At 49.5% G+C, this 15,202-nt stretch overlaps 1 protein-coding gene across 4 annotated transcripts in view; it reads left to right on the top strand.

Moving 5' to 3' along the window:
* Positions 1 to 15,202, top strand: part of SPTBN4 (spectrin beta, non-erythrocytic 4) — a 100,564-nt gene that overhangs the window by 68,998 nt on the left and 16,364 nt on the right. For all 4 annotated transcript variants that reach the window (XM_081868614.1, XM_081868617.1, XM_081868615.1 and 1 more), the window contains 7 exons: positions 2,411 to 2,500; positions 3,412 to 3,690; positions 5,341 to 5,471; positions 6,325 to 6,529; positions 9,300 to 9,677; positions 12,091 to 12,335; positions 14,889 to 15,027. In XM_081868614.1, the coding sequence (XP_081724740.1) occupies positions 2,411 to 2,500; positions 3,412 to 3,690; positions 5,341 to 5,471; positions 6,325 to 6,529; positions 9,300 to 9,677; positions 12,091 to 12,335; positions 14,889 to 15,027 (1,467 nt within the window). The remainder of the gene's footprint in view (positions 1 to 2,410; positions 2,501 to 3,411; positions 3,691 to 5,340; positions 5,472 to 6,324; positions 6,530 to 9,299; positions 9,678 to 12,090; positions 12,336 to 14,888; positions 15,028 to 15,202) is intronic.

Genomic DNA, 15,202 nt, shown 5'->3' with positions numbered 1-15,202 from the left:
AGGAAAACAAGGAATGTTGTACTTGACTGCTACTTACGTACCACATCCCCCACTGATTGCTAGAAAGGCACTTAGCAGAGAGAAGAAGCTAGATCTCGCAGGGTCTGCAGAAAATCCTGCCTGTGAGAGCCACTCGTGTCCAGGCAGGTCAAGGGGCACAAGCGTCCTGGCCTGCTCTCTCTGTGATCCCTGCTATGTGATCTCTTCTCTGCGTGCTTCATCAATGACCAGGGATGTAGGACATTTGCGGAGTCGGAGTTTCCGCTCCAGTCCTATTCTAAACTACAGTGGACGCTCGGGTTGCGAACGTGATCCGTGCGGGAGGCATGTTCGCAACCCGCAGCGCTGCGTCTGCGCACGCGTGGGTCACGATTCAGTGCTTCTGTGCATGTGCAAACGCCAAAACCCAGAAGTAACCCGTTCTGGTACTTCTGGGTTCGGCGTGGTGCGCAACCTGAAAACGCGCGACCTGAAGTGCCTGTAACCCGAGGTATGACTGTATGATGTATAATATACCGTATTTTTCTGTGTATAAGACGAGGTGTTTTTTTTTATAAAATATCATGGTGAAATTTGGGGCTCATCTTATACATGGGTCGTGCATTGGGGGGCGTTATATGTTGTTCCTGGAGCCAGATAGTGTCTGCGGCTATTGGGCATGTTATTGGTTTCTGCAGCCAGGGCTGGGCTTGATTGGCTGTCACTGCACAATTAGGCAGGCGATTGGCGGCTTCTTCCGGCCAGGGGACATTGGACTGCAGGCATTTGCTCAACAACTCTGGGCATTTCCCCCCTTTTTCTTTATTTGGAATCCCCCCAAATAGGGGGTGTCTTATACACGGGGGGGGGGGTGTTATACACAGAAAAATACAGTGTGTTTATTAAAAGGGGGAAATACCAGGAAATCCAGTCTGCAGTGAAGCATCCTGGATTACTTAAAAGGCTAAATCTAGCTTATCGACAGCCTCCTTATTTTGCTGCAAAGGGGATCTCACAGATGTGAGTAAGGAGGGATAATATCTAAGAATATATCCTCTCCTAGTTTCTATACATATCCCTGCAAGGAAGAGCGGCCCCGAGCGCATTGTGGGCTCACAGCCTTTGGGGTTGGGGGCAAAGTCTGCTTCCTGGGAGCTTTGGAGGTCAGGCTTGTCTGACGGAGGTTGCAGAAGTCACAGTGGCGCCACCAGACCAGAAGCATGGATCACGGGGGACGGTGGCCTTTGTGAGGACTGACTAGGAGCATAGTCTGGCCGCATCTTCCACGGGGTTTGGGTTCCAAGGATTCCGCAAAAAATCACATATACCTCCAAACCTTTTATTTTTTAATAAAAGTTGTTTGTTGTAGGAAATGCATAACTCGGATGTGTGAATGTTCAGGGTGGCAGGAGAGGATATATTCTTTATTAATATCCTTCCTAACTTGCCCTAGAAAGTTCCTTTACTTAGCAGAGTTTTATATTCCCCTTTACACAGCAGATAGCTTGTTGCAGGCTTGTGTCAGCCTCTCACTATTATACAATTCAGCCTGGCTCAGATTGAATTGTATATTCCTGGTAAATTCCCTGAGTCCCTCTTAAAAGAAGAAACACGACAATCTTATTCAGAGTTAATAAGAGAAGTTTACTCACATCAGTTCACAGCTGGATTCCTGAAGGCAGACTTAGTTACCAATATGTACATGTGGATCTACCCCATACTGAGGAATGATCCCAGTGCCTCTGCTACCTGAGAGCTAGTTCTAGCTAGAAGCTGGTCAAACGAAGAAGGAAGTCAGAGAGAGAGAGAGAGAGAGAGAGAGAGAGAAAGAGAGAGAGAGAGAGAGAGAGAGAGAGAGAGCGCTGCGTGACTTGTCCTTTGTTACCTGGACAGGTGAGGTCACTCCCACCTCTAGTCACATGCAAAGGAAGGATGCTCCCTCCAGGCGGAAACAGGAAGTTTTTGCCTGGCTGGACCCCCACATGTCTTCTCTAGCATTACAAGGAATGTTGTGCTTGACTGCTCTCAGTGGATTACATCCCACAGAAGCAAGCTTTCAGGCTGCACAGGGCTCTTCCTCAGCTTACATGCAGCCATGTAGAACGAAGGGGCCAAAAATCTGGGCTGAGCAGGTTCCTGGGCCAGTTTTCCACTTGCCAGCCCCTGCCCCCAACAAGCCAGGGCCAGGCAGCAGGGAGAGGAAGGGGGCCACGTTCTCTGCTGGAAATAGAGCCGTTGGGAGTAAGGCGTCTCCGGGGAAAGCGATGAGTCCCCCCAAATGTGATGGGTCCTCTTTCCACCTGTGCTTTGGCTTGGATGCCGGGGGGGGGGGGGCTGTCCCTCTTCCACCTCTGTAGACCTCGATGATGCCTTTAGGAATTGTACTCACGGGGGGGGGGCACTTTTGTTTTTCTCCCCCACCCACTTCTAGATCTGGGTGCAGGACCGCCTGCCCTTGGCCACGTTGAAGGATCACGGGAGCAACCTGCAAACGGTCCAGCAGTTCATCAAGAAGAACCAGGTGCGAAGAAGAAGCCGGGGGGGGGCAGAGTGTGTGGGAGGTGCTGGGGAGCCCCAGGACAGGGGGGAAGAACAATGGGGGGAGCCTGTTTTGTCCTGGATTCAGAAAAGCAGGGGCTGGTGGCCTAGGAGAGCCCTGAACTCAGAGCCGCCTTCACCATCTGAACAGTTCCTTCTGGGCCATATAGAGACAGTATGGTGTAGTGGTTAGAGCAGTGTTGGATTTACATATAAGCTGAACAAGCTGTAGCTTAGAGCCCCACTCTCTTGGGGGGCCCCCCAAAAAAAAATTAAAGGAAAAAAACTGGATGTACATTTCCAAAATATAAGATAAAAATAAAATAAAACCTACATAAAGCAACAATGTTTTGTGCTGCGTAGGCTCCTAGGATGTAAGTCATGGGCCCCTCCTGCTCGCCTGCTCCCTCAAATATCCCTGGTTTGCTCCTTTCTATATATAGGGTGGCGACATTCTGCATGGAGTAGTTGCAGGGCAACATGGGCAAAGGGCTTCAGATACCCATGAGGTCCATCAATGACCATCTAGCATATATTCAAGACAAAAAACAGTGGCAATTTGTTGTGGACAAAGGACAGCTGGACATAGAAAGGACCCCATTCCCTTCAAGAGCTGAGGGCCGCATCAAACCTCAACCCGGCCCTGGGTTAGAGTGTTGGATTAGAAGACCCGGGTTCCAATCCTGCCCTTGGCCATGACCTTGGGGGCCGGTCACTTACTCTCAGCCCAGCCTACCTCACTGGGATGTTGTTGTGGGGATTGAATGACGAAGGCGGAAGAGCCACAAAAGCCACCTTGAGCTCCTTGGAGGACCAGTGGGGTGCCGGTGTAAACATTAAAAACCCTTGATAATAATAATCATTTGAAAGCCTCTCCCTCTTCCCGGTCGCCAGAACCTCCGCCGAGAGATCCAGGTGCACAAGCCCCGCGTGGAGGACGTCCTGGAGCGTGCCCGGGGCATCGCCACCATCAAGACCCCCGAGGTGGACCCCGTGCGGCTGCTGCTGGAGAAGCTCTCGGAGATGTGGGGCGCCCTCCAGGAGGAGACCGAGCAGCGGCAGCACCTGCTGGACGCCACCTACCAGGTGGAACAGTTCTACTTTGACGTGGCTGAGGTGGAGGCCTGGCTGAGCGAGCAGGAGCTCTTCATGATGAACGAGGAAAAGGGCAAGGTGGGGAGGGGGGCCTGGGGACCCCCACATTTTGGGCCGGGGGGGAGGCGGGCAGCTTCGCCCAAGGATGCTGCCTTTGGAAAGGCTTCTCAGAAGGCCTTGGGCAGGCCGAGTCCCCATCCCTTGGTCCGGGACGGGAGAAATTCACGGGGGAGAAGACTCAGCTCTGCCTCCGTGGCTTCTGGGGGGGGGGTGTTGTGTGGGAATGTTCAGGGAGGCAGGAGAAGATACGTTGTTTGTTAATATCCTTCCCAACTTGCGCTAGGAAGTTCCATAACTTCTTGTCGTTTAGTCGTGCCCGACTCTTCGTGACCCCCTGGACCAGAGCACGCCAGGCACTCCTGTCTTCCGCTGCCTCCTGCAGTTTGGTCAAAATAATTTAGCAGAGTCCATAACTTAGCAGAGTTTTAAACATTCCCCTTTAAACACACAGCAGGTAGCTGGTTGCAAGCTTGTGTAAGCTTCTCAATGTAGATTCCTGGCAAGATCTCTTATTTCCCTCTTAAAAGAATATACACGCCACAATCTTATTTAAGATACAGGGGACGCTTGGCTTGCGAACGAGATCCATGTGGAATGCACATTCGCAACCCACAGCGTTTGCAACCCGCAGTGGCTCGTCTGGGCACGCGCGAGTTGCGATTCGGCGCTTTTGCACATGCGCAAAGCATGATTTAGCGCTCCTGCGCATGCACAACCACCGAAAGCTGGAAGTAACCCGTTCCAGTACTTCCGGGTTTTGGCGGGTGCGTAACCCGAAAAAACGCAACCTGAAGCGGCTGTAACCTGAGGTATGACTGTATATAAAAGTAGTTTACTCACAGCATCATCAGTTCACAGATGGGTCCCTGAAGGCAGACTTAGTTACAGAAGTACAGTGGACCCTCTAGTTACATACCGCTCTGGATACGAAACTTTCGGGTTACGAACGCGGCAAAGCCGGAAGAGTATACTTCTGGATTTTGCCATGCGCACATGCGCAGAAGCGTTCAATCACGCTGCGTACGTGCACAGAAGCGGCACCTCTGCCTATGGACTTTTTGGGTTCTGGACAGACACCGGGAACGAATTTAATTCATATCTGGAGGGTCCACTGTATGTACATGTGAGTCTAACCCATATGGAGATAGTCGCTTCGAAAAGCCAACAGAGCATCTCTTGCAAAAAAGGATAGCTGTTGCTCTAACGGCGAAGTCCAATAGAGAGTGTGCTGCGTGCCTTGTCCTTTTGTTACCTGGACAGGTAAGGTCACGTCCACCTCTAGTCACATGCAAGAGGAAGAATGTCCCAGCCCAGGAGGAAACAGGAAGTTTTTGACTGGCTGGTCCAAACATCCCCTTGCATGACCACTCTAGGAAAATAAGGAATGTTGTACTTGACTGCTACTTACGTACCACATCCCAGTTTGCTCTGGTGCTCGAATCCTGCTTACAAGTTTCCCACGGGGACGCCTGTGCAACCAGGATGTTGCGCTCTAGGTCCCCCTTTGGCCTGGTGCAGCATCCGGGCTCTTCTGATGGAACCTCTAGCCCCAGAGGCAGTCTATCTGGATCCCTAGGTCCTTAAGGATCTCAGGCCACTGTGCGAAGAGGAGGCTGGGCTCCCCTCTGGCTCTCCCGGTGTCCTTACACCCCTCCTCTGTCCTCTCAGGACGAACAGAGCACCCTCCAGCTCCTGAAGAAACACCTGATGATGGAACAGACGGTGGAGAACTACGCCGAGACCATTGCTCAGCTGTCACGACAGTGCCGGGCGCTGCTGGAGCTGGGGCACCCGGACAGGTAGGCCGGCTGTTGTGCCCCCACCTCCTTCCCTGCCCCCTTCTCAGCCCACCCCACTTGGCCCTAGCCCCCTCCCCACTAGGCCTGAGCAATATAGCGAGATACCCTGGTTTGAAGTCCATATCATGATACAGTGGTCCCTTGGTTCTCAAACTTCATCTGTTCTGGAAGTCCCTTCCAAAACCAAAGCGTTCCAAAACCGAGGCGTGCTTTCCCATAGAAAGTCATTCAAAATGGATTAATCCATTCCAGACTTTTAAAAACAATCCCTAAAACAGCAATTGAACATGAATTTTCCTCTCTAACGAGACCATAGATCCATAAAATGAAAGCAATAATCAATGTACTGTACTATAAAATAAAGAAGACAGTATTGTAGATGATAAAAATAAAAATGATTTTTTCCCCTTACCTGCACTGATGATGGTCATTGTTTGGATGGGGGGCTTTGATCTGTTTCCGCAGTCACACAATCAATCAGTAGCTGGACTGGTTCCACACAGTCCCAAAATCAAATGAACCGAAAAAGCCTCAAAAACAAAAATGCAAAACAAAAGTGCCAAACTTAATCCGTTCCAGAAGTCTGTTTGACTTCCGAAATGTTCAGAAACCAAGGCACGGCTTCTGATTGGTGCAGGTGCCCCAGAAACAATAGCTGACAGCCTCAGTGGACATTCGGTTTCCGAAAATCGTTCAAAAACCAGAACACTTACTTCCGGGTTTTCGGCGTTTGGGAACCAAGGCACCACTGTATCGGCCTATTGCGATGTTTAGCTGTATCACCATGTTGGAAAGCGGCCGTTGCCCGGCCCCCTGGTGCCCTCCCCTCTGACGGTCCCTTTCCCCCCGGCAGTGAGCAGATCAGCCGGCGCCAGTCGCAGGTGGACCGCCTCTACGTCTCCCTGAAGGACCTGGTGGAGGAGCGCAAGGCCCGGCTGGAGCAGCAGTACTGGCTCTACCAGCTGAGCCGCGAGGTGGACGAACTGGAGCACTGGATCGCCGAGAAGGAGGTGGTGGCCGGGTCCCCGGAGCTGGGCCAGGACTACGAACACGTCACGGTGAGACCGGGGGGGGGGGGGCGCACCAGAAAATATTTGCCGCTTGATTGCAAAAAAGCCAGACAGACCTCAAAGCAGTTCACAAGAGCAGCTCGAGTTTCCTTTATACAGGCCTTAGGAAATGTCTTCAATATTGATATACAGTGGTACCTCGGGTTACATACGCTTCAGGTTACATACGCTTGAGGTTACAGACTCTGCTAACCCAGAAATAGTGCTTCAGGTTAAGAACTTTGCTTCAGGATGAGAACAGAAATCGTGCTCCGGTGGTGCAGCAGCGGCAGCAGCAGGAGGCCCCATTAGCTAAAGTGGTGCTCCAGGTTAAGAATGACCTCCGGAATGAATAAAGTTCTTAACCCGAGGTACCACTGTATACAGAAGCAATGCACACAGGATAAAACATTAGCAAGATTCTAGAACTACTTGTCATTACATGATGAATGGATTATAAGTACCGTATTTTTCACTCCATAAGGCACACTGGACCATAAGGCACACCTAGTTTTTAGGGGGGGAAATCAAGAAAAGAAATCTTATTCTCTCCCCCCCCCCCAGCCCAGCCTGTCCGCTTCTCCCAGAGCTTCTGGGGCTGTCAGGGTGGATCCCGCTTGCTGTGTTGGCTTTGTTTTTAGCCGCGCCCAACCTCTCCAGCCGTGAGAGGCTGTGTGCGGCTTTTGCAGATGGCTTTGGGATGGATCCTGCTCGCTGTCTTGGCTTTGTTTTTAGCCGGCTGGAGAGGTTGCGCACGGCTTTGGCAGAAGCCAAGACAGCGAGCAGGATGGATCCCGCTTGCTGTCTTTGCTTCCTTTTTAGCTGTGGGTCTGGGGGCAGGGGAAGCCCAAGCTTCCCTCGACCCCAGCCCCTAGAACGGGTCCTGGAGTGAAGGCGAGGTTGCGCGCAGCCTTGCCTCCACTCTTGGAGCTTGTGGGGCTGGCAAGGGAAGTCCGGGTCCCCCCCTCCCAGCCCCAGGGACCACACATTCGCTCCATAAGACGCACAGACATTTCCCCTTAGTTTTTAAGAGGAAAAAAGTGCATCTTATGGAGTGAAAAATATGGTAATTCCAATGGTTCTTTAATTTACAGTGGACATGCAGTATGTTGACAAATAATGGAACCAAGGAAGGACTAGGGGGAAGGGAACTTTTCTATTTTTGGTTATAAATTTGTATTGTTATTGTTTTATTTTTGTTATTTTTGGAAAATCAGTAAAATATTATCAATATATATATATGAAATGTCTTAAATATTTATGCATTTATTTATCTATTTTTGGTTGATTTGTTGCAGATTTATAGCCAGCCAGATGGGCAGGGTATAAATAATAACAGTATTCTATTCTATTCTATTCTATTCTATTCTATTCTATTCTATTCTATTCTATTCTATTCTATTCATCTAATATTCTTACGGACAGAGAAGCAAAGGAAGATATGTAAAAAATTAAGGGTTGTGTTCAGCTAACTTTTATTCAGAGTAGACCCATTGAGACCAATGGCCATGACTCACTTAGGTCCATTCATTTCCATGGGTGTATTTTGAGCAAAAGTTAGTTGACTGCAACTCTCTGTGTTTTATATGTCTTGCTATTATTGTTTTTAAACAGCCCTGTGCATTTGCTCAGCTGCAGTGAGCATGTACAGAGTGCCTTTCTCTTTCAGCTCCGCTCCGCTGGCAGCACAGTTGCAGCATCTCGGGGGCAGAGTCCTTGCAGTTTCTCTGTCTGGTCCCCCCCCCCAAGATGTTCTTTTTAAAATTTTATTAGTTTTACAGTTCAATATTCCACACATCAATCATGTAAAGGGGAAAAAATAAAATAATTCAAATATCCGCCCACCCTATGACTTCCCTCAACTTCCCCTTCTAGTTCATTACATGTTTGTTACTTCCGCTTAATTTATTTTCTCCCATTTTGTTAATCTTTTAATTAAATGCTCCTATGTTCTTATCACTTATTTGTACCATATTTTCTTTCCAATTATATCTGACACTTAATTAGTTTCCAACTTGTTCTTTCTTCATCTTTACATTTCTTTTCTTAATTGCAAGTGTTTCCTCAAATCCTGCTAATGAGTCCATTTCTTTACAGTACGTATTTCTGTAGATACAGCATGAATGGTTCCCAATCTTTTTTAATGTCTCTGTTACTATTGTCTCTTGAGTCTTCCTGTGAGTTTCGCCATTTCTACGTATTCCATAAGTTTGACTTGCCGTTAGGGCAGTTCATAAAAAACTTTGTTTTGAAAATGCCTGCACCATCTTACTACGCTGGGGATTATATAGCTATATCTGAAATTTCATGCATATCAGTTAATATATTGATCCTCCTCCACTGAATTGAAATTTCAGCCTTCACAACATAGGAAAACGGCCAAGTAAACAGCTATTTTCGTGGAGGAGGGTCAAGATATTAACTGATATGCATGAAATTTCAGATATAGCTATATAATCCCTAGTGTAGTAAGATAAGACCTTTGGAGCAGGCATTTGTTTTAAAAAAAGTTTTTTATGAACCGCCCTACTTGTTATTCTTCTTTCGTTGGTATCTTGAATTTTATTGACATTGATGTTGTATTTATGCTGTTTTTATGCTGTTTTTAAGTCACATTTTAATCAGTGTTTGCTGTTAGCCACCCTGAGCCCGTTTTTTAAAGCAGGAAGGGCGGGGTATAAATAAAAATTTATTATTATTATTATCCTGTCCTCTTTCCATTTTGGGCTAGTAAAATCCTAGCCGCCGTTGTACCGTACAACTTTCCGCTTCCCTGCAGCTGCTGCAGGAGAAGTTCACGGAGTTTGCCAGCGAGACGGGCAGCGTGGGGAACGAGCGGATCTCGGCCGTCAACCAGATGGTGGACGAGCTGATTGACTACGGCCATGCCGACGCCGCCACCATCGCCGAGTGGAAGGACGGGGTGAACGAGGCCTGGGCCGACCTGCTGGAGCTGATGGAGACCCGGGCGCAGATGCTGGCCGCCTCCCACGAGCTCCACAAGTTCTTCAGCGACTGCAAGGACGTCCTCTCCCAGATCGAGGAGAAGAAGCAGCGTCTGCCGGAGGTGACGGCTCGCGAGGCCAAGACCTCGGCCGGAACCCTCCAGAGGATGCTCAGCTCCTTCGAGCACGACGTGCAGGTCCTGGTGACACAGGTGAGGCAGTGTGTGTGTGTGTGTGTGTGTGTGTGTGTGGAAGGTGTGTAATCCTGTTGTTGTTTAATAGTTTCCGCCTCTTCGTGACCCCCTGGACCAGAGCACGCCAGGCCCTCCTGTCTTCCACCGCCTCCTGCAGTTTGGTCAGGCTCATGTTTGTAGCTTCGAGAACACTGTCCCGCCATCTCGTCCTCTGTCGTCCCCTTCTCCTTGCGCCCTCCATCTTTCCCAACATCAGGGTCTTTTCCAGGGAGTCTTCTCTTCTCATGAGGTGGCCAAAGTCTTGGAGCCTCAGCTTCACGATCTGTCCTTCCAGGGACCACTCAGGGCTGATTTCCCTAAGAATGGAGAGGTTTGATCTTCTTGCAGTCCATGGGACTCTCCAGAGTCTCCTCCAGCACCAGAATTAAAAAGCAGCAATTCTTCAGCAATCAGCCTTCTTGATGGTCCAGCTCTCACTTCCATAAATCACTAATTCACATCCTACGTTTATTTATTTATTTTGTTTATAACATTTTTTATTAGTTTTACATATAATCACATTGTGTAACATCATATCTTCTTTTTAAACCTCTCTGGCTCAGATGAGCCTATCGACTTCCCTCCCTCCCATCTAGTGGTATACAGTACAAACTTAAATTCTGCATCTTTTCATTTCACTTCCTTTCCTGTTTTCGTTATATCATTCCCTAAGATATTACATTACTCAACCTGAATAGGTAGTAATTTCATCTTACAGATCTTCAGATAACCCTGCCAGTGATGTTAATTGCTTACATTTCTCTTTCAAATATACCGTATTTTTCGCCCTATAGGGCGCACCGGCCCATAGGGCGCACCTAGGTTTTTTTGGGGGGGGATAAAGAAAAAAAATTATTCCCCCCCACACCAGGTGCGGGGCTGGGGCGGGGGAAGCCCAAGCTTCCCCTGACCCCAGCCCCCAGAACAGGCTGCTATCTGCAAGCCTTGGGAGCCCAGCGGGAACTCATGGCGGGCTCCCCAGGCTTGCAGATATCTGCCTGAAGCCCGGAGTGCGCTCCGCTGTGCTCCCCGGGTTTGGGGCTTCAGGCTGCTGTCCGCAAGCCTTGGGAGCCTGGCAGGAAGTCGCGCCGGGCTCCCACGGCTTGCGGATAGCTTCCTGAAGCCTGGAGAGCGAGAGGGGTCGGTGCGCACCGACCCATCTCACTCTCCAGGCTTCAGTGAAAGCCTGCATTCGCACCATAGGACGCACACACATTTCCCCTTCATTTTTGGAGGGGGGAAAAGTGCGTCCTATAGGGCGAAAAATACGGTAAATATAAATTTATTCCAGTCCTTTTGGAATGCTTGGTCTCGCTGGTTCCGGATTCTTCCCGCCAGTTTCTCCAGTTCTGCAAAGTCCATCAGTTTCATCTGCCCCTCTTCTTTTGTTGGTATTTCATGCTGTTTCCATTTTTTGGGTTAACAAAATTCTTGCCGCAGTTGTTGCATACATGAACAGTTTTTTATCTTGTCTCAGTATCTCTTTACCCACTATACTCAGTAAAAAAGCTTCTGGTCATTCACATCATACGTTTAAAGCAGCACATAGTTAGCCTATGGAACTCGCTGCCACAAGAGGCAGGGATGGCCACCGACTTGGATGGCTCTAAAACAGGATTGGACAAACGGCTTCTTTCCCCAATGGCTCTGCTCTCCAGTATTGGAGGCAGCAATTATTCCGAATCCCAGTTGCTGGAATCCACTTCAGGGGACGAGGCTGCTGTTCTTGGAATCTGCAGCTGCTGGTGGGTTTCCCTTTGGGTGTCTCCTTGGCCACCATGAGGCCGGGATGCTGGACCAAGCGGACCATTGTCCTGACCCAGAAGCTCTTGTTAGCTTCACTGTGACTCTGCTTTAAACAGTCCTGGCTTCCCTCAAAGAATTATGGGAGCTGTAGTTTTCTAAGGGCGCTGAGAGTTCTTAGGGGACTCCCCTTCCCTGCCTCTTCTCCAAGCCATGCAGCCCCACAAATGACAGCTCCTGGGACGCTTTGGGGGAAGCTCTGCCTGCTTAAAGTAGAAGAATTGCACCTTAAATTCTGCTCCGCTCTGCCCTCCGCAGTTGGAGGCAGCAGCGCTTGCAAATACCAGGAAGAGGGGGAAAGGTCTCCAGTGCTCAAATCCTGGGCCCCTGGCTGGCCACTGGGAGAACAGGATGCTGGACCAGATGGGCCACCCTTGGCCTCATCCAGCACCCAGAGTCTTCTCATGTTCTGATGGAGCCTCCAAGCCCAGAGGCAGTCTATCTCGATTCCTAGGTTCTATGGGGGATTTGGCAATGTGAGGACCGGATCCATTGGCCTGACCCAGCCCACTCCTGCCCTGCCCCCTTCCCTCCCAGGGGCGCAGTGAGCCCCCTCCTGCCCCCTTAACCTCCCCCTGCTCCCCGCCAGGTGCGGCAGCTGCAGGAGGTGGCGGCTCAGCTGCGGACGGTCTATGCCGGGGAGAACGCAGAGGCCATTGCCACCAAGGAGCAGGAGGTGATGCGCTCCTGGAAAGAGCTGCTGGGCTCCTGCGAGGACTGCCGCCTCCAGGTCACCACCACCACCGACAAGATCCGCTTCTCCAACATGGTGCGGGACCTCATATCCTGGATGGACACCATCATCGCCCAGATCGGCACCGGAGAGAAGCCCAGGTAAGAAGAAGAAGAGGAGGAATACAGTGGTCCCTCACTTCTCAAACTTCCGGAAGTCTGTTCCAAAACCAAAGCGTTCCAAAACTAAGGCGTGCTTTCCCATAGAAAGTCATGCAAAATGGATTAATCCGTTCTGGACTTTAAAAAGCAACCCCTGGAAGAGCAATTGAACATGGATTTTACTATCTAACGAGACCATTGATACATAAAATGAAAGCAAGAATCAATGTACTGTACTATAAAATAAATAAGACAGTATTGTAGATGATAAAAATTAACATGAATTTTTCCCCCTTACCCTCACTGATGATGGTCATTGTTTGGATGGGGGGCTTTTATCCATTTCCGCAGTCACACAATCCATCAGTCAGTATATGAACTGGGTTCCACACAGTCACAAAAACAAAAACGCAAAATAAAGAGCAAAAACAAAAGTGACAAACTTAATCCATTCCCAAAGTCCTTTTGACTTTTGAAATGTTCGAAAACCAAGGCGCAGCTTCTGATTGGTGCAGGCGCCCCGGAAATAAAAGCTGACAGCCGCATCGAACGTTTGGCTTCCGAAAAATGTTCAAAAACTGGAATGCTTACTTCTGGGTTTTTGTTACAGATAGGTAGCCGTGTTGGTCTGCCATGGTCAAAACAAAATAAAAAAATTCCTTCCAGTAGCACTGGCCCCAACAACATCACACATACCATCTCGTGACTATTTAATTGCTCATCGTCTAACATTGTGTATGCCATAAAATGCCAACAGTGTCCTTCAGCTCTCTATATTGGACAAACAGGCCAGACCTTACGCCAAAGAATAAATGGACATAAATCCGACATCAGGAACCACAAGACAGAAAAACCAGTAGGAGAACACTTCAATCTCCCAGGACATTCTATACAAGATCTCAAAGTAGCTGTTCTATTACAAAGGAATTTCAGAAATAGACTGGAAAGAGAAGCTGCTGAATTGCAACTTATCACCAAACTTAAAACTATGGAGAGACCTGGTTTGAATAAAGACATTGGATTCTTATCTCATTATACATGACAAAGCCATTTTTCACCTTCTCACCCCTTGCTTTTTCCTGTTAGACCTATTGCAGTCGTTAAGAGTCGTCAACAGGCTCATCGCAGCTATCTGCCAATCACCCATTCCCACCACCCTTCTGAGTAATACCCCTCCCCACCTTCTCACTATATAGAAAGGTCCGGTGACTTCTGTTTCAGTGTATCTGAAGAAGTGTGCATGCACATGAAAGCTCATACCTAGAACTAACTCAGTTGGTCTTTAAGGTGCTACTGGAAGGAATTTTTTTATTTTGTTCTGGGTTTTTGGCATTTGAGAATCAAGGCATTTGAGAACCAAGGTACCACTGTAATAATAATAATAATAATAATAATAATAATAATAATAATAATAATTTATTATTTATACCCCACCAATCTGGCTGTGTATCCCCAGCCACTCTGGGTGGCTCCCATCATCATCATCATCATCATGTGACAAAACATCAAACATTAAAAACTTCCCTAAACAGATGTCTTCTAAAAGTCAGATAGTTGTTTATCTCCTTGACATCTGGTGGGAGGGCGTTCCACAGGACGGGCGCCACCACCAAGAAGGCCCTCTGCCTGGTGCCCTGTAGCTTCACTTCTCGCTGCGAGGGAACCACCAGGAGGCCCTCAGAGATGGACCCCCATGTCCGGGCTGGACGATGGAGGTGGAGATGCTCCTTCAGGTCTACTGGGCCGTCCCACCAGCTCTCGGAGGGCAGCAGGGTGGAGCACAGCTTTGTGGGAGGCGGGGGGGCATCTCCTCCCTGCTACCTCTTGCCTCCCACTGGACTGCCAGGCCCTGGCCTCTTCAACAGCTGGGGGGTCATGTGCACCTCTGCTGACCCCAAGCTCAAGCTCCCCCAGGGAATGGTTGGAAGGTACCCCAAAGGACTTCTGGCCCAATGCCCTGTCATGCAGGAATCAGATTCCCCCCTGGGGTGCCACCACCCACTTAGGGAACCCCTGACTTAGAGGCAGGCAACACATCAAAGCCCCCCCCCCAGTGCCGGATTTATGTATAAGCTAAACAAGCTCTAGCTTAGCACCCCACTCTCTTGGGGGCCCCAAAAAATGTAAAGGGGTAAGAAACTGGATGTGCATTTCCAAAATATAAGATAAAAAACAAATAAGATAAAACCTACATCCAGCAAGAGTGTTTTGTGTTGTGTCGGCTCCTGTGATGTAAGTCCTGGGTCCCGCCTACTTGTCTGCTCCCTCAAATATCCCTGGTTTGCTCCTTTCTATATCTAGGGTGCCGACATTCTGCATGGACTGCTTGCAGGGCAACATGGGCAAAGGGCTTGAGATACCTATAGCATATATTCAACACAAAAACCAGCAACCATTTGTTGTGGACAAAGGACAGCTGGACATTTAAAGGGCCCCGTTGCCTTCAGGAGCTGAGGGCCGCATCAAACCTAAATCTGGCCCTGGCCGCTCCTGTGAGTGGGGTGTGTGTGTGTCTTCCCTCTCACATCATCTCTGCCCCCCCTCCCCCTGCAGGGACGTCTCCACCGTGGAAGTGCTGATGAACTACCACCAGGGCCTGAAGAGCGAGATCGAGACCCACAGCAAGAACATTGCCACCTGCGTGGACCTGGGCAAGACGCTGGTGCTGAACAAGAGCCCCGCCTCCGAGGAGGTAGGCTCCGCCCTGTCTCTGTGGCCCCGCCTCTGCCCTCCCTGTGGCCGGGAGAGGGGGGCCCACTGGGCAGTGGGGTCAAGGGGGGGCGGCATCCTTCTCTCTTCTGCCACACTCAAGGACCGCGTTGCATGATGGAGATCTTTTCGGAGGGACTGGGATTCTCGGGGGGGGG

This window comes from Podarcis erhardii (genome assembly GCF_964252035.2).
Source record: "Podarcis erhardii genome assembly, chromosome: 7".
Classification (NCBI taxonomy): Eukaryota; Metazoa; Chordata; class Lepidosauria; order Squamata; family Lacertidae; genus Podarcis; species Podarcis erhardii.
This window is presented reverse-complemented; position numbering and strand designations above follow the sequence as displayed.